The sequence below is a fragment of the Dipodomys ordii genome, unplaced genomic scaffold (assembly GCF_000151885.1).
Source record: "Dipodomys ordii isolate 6190 unplaced genomic scaffold, Dord_2.0 Scaffold74, whole genome shotgun sequence".
Taxonomy (NCBI): domain Eukaryota; kingdom Metazoa; phylum Chordata; class Mammalia; order Rodentia; family Heteromyidae; genus Dipodomys; species Dipodomys ordii.
In genome coordinates, this window is record NW_012267290.1 from 3,172,968 (window position 1) to 3,177,488 (window position 4,521).

At 55.7% G+C, this 4,521-nt stretch overlaps 1 protein-coding gene across 1 annotated transcript in view; it reads right to left on the minus strand.

Moving 5' to 3' along the window:
- Positions 1 to 4,521, minus strand: part of Mcph1 (microcephalin 1) — a 150,710-nt gene that overhangs the window by 145,019 nt on the left and 1,170 nt on the right. Inside the window, exons 2-3 of the mRNA XM_013024245.1 lie at positions 4,384 to 4,475; positions 3,237 to 3,355 (exon numbers count right to left, since the gene is read on the minus strand). Coding sequence (XP_012879699.1) covers positions 3,237 to 3,355; positions 4,384 to 4,475 — 211 coding nt within the window. The remainder of the gene's footprint in view (positions 1 to 3,236; positions 3,356 to 4,383; positions 4,476 to 4,521) is intronic.

Sequence of the window (4,521 nt, forward strand, 5' to 3'; positions counted from 1 at the left end):
AGCTCAAGAACCTTCTCTAGATAAGTCTTAACAGCTCAAGAACCTTCTCTAGATAAGTCTTAACAGCTCAAGAACCTTCTCTAGATAAGTCTTAAAGCTCAAGAACTTTCTCTAGATAAGTCTTAACAGCTCAAGAACCTCTAGATAAGTCTTAAAGCTCAAGAACCTTCTCTAGATAAGTCTTAACAGCTCAAGAACCTCTAGATAAGTCTTAACAGCTCAAGAAGGGACTAAAGAGAAGAAACACCCAACCCGTGGGGTGGGAGGGAAGTCAGGGATGTGCCTCTGAGAAGGGACTGGAAATGTGGTGTACAGAGGAGCCGGGTACACTGGGCTAGGAGCCTGGAGATCACAGAGGGGGAGGGGGAAAAGAGGAGGGGAGCAGGAGGCAGGGGAGGGGGTAGAGGGGAGATGGGGTGGGGAGGAGGAAAGGCTGTGATAGAGGCAGCAGGAGAGGCTGGGCTCCGGCTGAGGGTCAGCGCTGTGTGGGGCGGGCAGACGCCACCTGGGCTCCAGGGGTCAGGTGACCTCGGCCACAGCAGTGCAGCTCCGCAGGCAGAGTCCACAGGCGGCCACCGGCCCCATGGCCGATTCCTCGGCCTTGCTCGGAATCCTCACCCACACACAGGGACCCCCGTAGGAGAGACAGCACACGATGCAAACAGCCCGGGCTCCGAGGCTGCACAGCACCGTGCGGGAGGGTGTTCAGGGCTCCACCGGCCACAAGCCGCACCCTGACACACAGACCAGCACCGGACAGCAAGCACCCCGTCCTTACCCTCAAACCACAGCCTGGCGGGGACAGGGCCCGTCCAGGGCACATGTGGAGGCTGCCGGGCCAGAGAAAGACGCCCTGAAAACCATCCACTCTAGGGGAGACACGTCAGGACCCACAGAAGTGAGAGGCAAAGCGGCGGCCGGAGGCACAAGGCTCTGGGAAGAGCCTCCACAGCTGAGGCCAGCTTCCAAGCTGCTTTTCCTCAACCGCGCTGAGCCCTCTCAGGCCACAAACGAACCACAGGCCGGGGGAAGGCACAGCGTCCCAGCCACCACGTGCACTTGTCCACGGCCCTCCTCCCAGTGGGATTCGGGAAGAAAGGGAAGCGTGCAGATCACAGGAGACTGGTGGGGACAGAGAACACTCCGGCCTATGAGGAAGGGGAGGGGCAGAGCTCCCAGGACCTCACTGCTTCCAGACCCGGCCCCCCTAAGGACACCAAGGCCCTGTGTGAGGGGACGTGTGTGAACACCTCTACCCCCGGCCCCGACTCTTGGTTGTAGTTGGAACCCAAGCCGGCTGGGATCCCTTCCCTGCCCCTCACCACGTCCGGGGGCGGGCACGGCGACCCCAGGGGCTGGGGCAGGGCTCTGAAAGCCCAGTTTTCTTCTGAGGATAAAAGCCAAGTTTCTAGCAGACCCTGCACCCACATACTCAAGAGGCCAAGCTCACTGAAGCTCAGCCTCAAAGACCAGAACTGCTCCAGCCGGGCGCTGGTGGCTCACGCCTGTCAGCCTAGCTACTCAGGAGGCCGAGACCTGAGGATCTAAGTTTGAAGCCAGCTCGTGCAGAAAAGTCCACCTCAGCTCCAATTCACCACACAAAGAAAAAGAAAAAAGAAAAGCTGGAAATGGAAATGAGCACCAGCCTTGAGCAAAAAAGCCAAGTGTGACTGTGTGGACCCGAATCATAGCCCCAGCCCCAACAATAAGTAAATAGAAATAACCCACACCCTGAATGATCATTCCCACATGTGTCTCCAGCCTTCCCTGACTGCTCCTTCCTGCCTCCTCCTGACATTCCCCGGGAAAGATGTCAGATATGCACCTGAAAGTGAGCCGAAGGGACCAGCAGCTCATCCCAGACCCGCCTCTGAAGTCTTCTCAGCCCCAGCCAAGGGTGAAACCATCTTTCTGTCTCCTCAGGGCCCCAGACCTCAGGCAGCCCTGATTCCTTCTCCAGACACACAGCACCCAGGCACCTTGGATGGATCCTATCACCTTGGAACCAAATACACCCTGACCCTCCATTCCTCATGCCTGCCTGCTACTACCCAGATGAGAGTGAGAGAGAAGGGAGGGGGGAGGGAGAAAGAGGGGCGAGAGAGGGAGGGAGGGAGGCGGGGGAGGGAGGGAGAGCGTGAGCGCAGGAGCGAGCAAGCGCACAGGAGCGCACAGGGGAGCACACGTCCCATGGGAAGGGACGCCTCCACCCTCACCCACTCCCTCACACTTCCCTGCTTCTCACCCTGCTCATGACCCCCACCCCCACCCCAGCTGCTTCCTAAACCTTTCCGTGGCTCTCTGGGGAAACAAAGGAGGAGTCAACATGTTTGATAAGAAATGTACTCATTATCTTGCCCATATAATTGTAACCCCTCAGACTTCATAAACACATGACCTAACCCCCAGGACCTCAGAATCTGCCAGTCCTTCAGACAGGATAACGTCAAAGGACAGGGTAAGGTGAGACTGAAGTTTGGATCTTGGATCTCAGGAACGCCATCCTGGCACCTTCGTTAGGAGATGGGGACCCTTGAGAACTCAGGGGTGACAGTGGCCATTCCGTGGAGTGCAGATTGCCCTGAGCTGTTAAGCTCCAGGGCAGTCTTGCTTCCTCCAGATAACTGGATCCTGGAGGCGCTGGCTGCTCTCCTGGGTATTTGCTCGTTAGGATTCATTTCTCACCCTGGTCTTGTGGTTTAAACCTGCCTTGATAAGCTTGGTGCTAGGACTCGAGGCTGCGGGTGTGTGGGACAGGAATCCACCTGCAGGCGCCAGCTTTCTAACGAAGACTCCCAGTGTGACCTCTCAACGTGTGGCTTCTCTGTAGCTCACCAACTGAATTCCCCCACAACGAAAGGAGTGGCGCGGTGGCCACCTCGCGGGAAGCGGAGACGGGGCACGAACACGCACTGGGGGAGACGGCCCAGGACAGGAAGAGGGACCACACACCCCTGCAGAAGGAGCGGGCAGCTGACTAACATGAGAACTGCGCTTCTTGTGGTCTTCCCATTCCAGTCTCCTGGCCTCACCGCCTCGGTTCACCCTCCCTCTGGTGGAAGGAGGAACTGCATCTGTTTTAAAGCTGTAGACACCGAGGCTAGGAGATGTTAAGTTACTTGACCACTAAAGACAGGAAGATCAAACTTTACCTGCTTCTATGGGGCGCACAAAATAAAATACTAGATTTTTACCAAGACTAGGAAGGCTCAGGGAGAAGGACGGGGGCTGCTTACTTTTCCACCCACAGCACCGACACAAGCTTTGCCCCTCTCTTCTTGGCCTTGTCCCAGGTGCTCTGGTATCCATCTTTAAAAACCACATGAGTCACTTGTTTGTTAAAAGTTTTTGAGACCTGCAGAAAACAAAATGCACATTACTATCTACTTATAATCTCTTAAGCACAAATTATCAAAATGGATCATTCAAAATTTCTCTCTCTGTCATCTGTGAGAAATATAAAGCAAACACTGAAACAAATGAGAATGATTTGAAAGCAGCTGCCTTCAGAAAGGGCAGGGGAGGAGCTAGGCGTAGCATTCCCCTAAGGTCCCGAGCACTAGGAACAGAATTCAGCACACACAGCACCTCTGGCCTTCCTTCACCTTCTGATCCACCCTAAGGCTGGCTTCTCCCCCTGGCCAGACTCAAGCAAGCTCCCTCAGCTCACACACAGCTTGCCTTCCGGGAAGACAACGCCCACCAGGTTTTCCCTGGGGGCTGATTCCTGGAGCAGCAGCTGGCATCCATCCCCTGGGTCTTCTCCAGGGGAAAATGAACCAAGTGCACAGTTCTCAATCAAGAGGTTATTAGCCATCTATCTCCTCTTTCCCCTGGACTGGAAGTGTGTTGCTGTTCCACCTCGGAAATTCTTCCTCCTTTGTCTTCCGGCTAGCTTACCTGTTGGCTTTACCGACATTTTTCTCCCCATCCCTGAGTGGGAAGTCTCTTCTTACCCTGCCCAGATCTCACCAGATCCCTCAGGTTTTGGCCCCCAAATCATGATCTCTAGTGAAGAGCGTCCCTGCTCTGGATCTGTACTTACAGATGCCTAGGGGACATTTCTCACACACCCCAATCTAAAGTGCACATGTACAAACCCACTCTTCCCACATGGCTCCTACTGAGAGGAGCTAGGCAGCCAGGGACAGGAAGCAGGAGAGGTCTCCACCGGCTTCCCACCACGCCCACAGGACCCGCGGCGGCCCAGCACCACTCTCCTCCATTCCACCCATTTTCCTTTTTAAAAAATGTCTCCCTGGACCTGCCCACTGCCGAGGCCTTCAAGCTTTCAGGGAGGGCTCCCCAAATTTAAACACAAAGGGAGCCATCTCTACATATGGGCGATGCCCGCCGACCGAGGTGGCCAGCAGAGCTTCCTACCTTGGCCCCCATGGCCTCGAGCTGGTGTGCAAAGGTCTTGGAATAGTTCTCTCTCTCCGTGGAGGACCACACTTCCACGTAGGCCACGACATCTGCGGACAGACAGGGTTCAGCGGGGCGTCCACACCCACCTGGGCC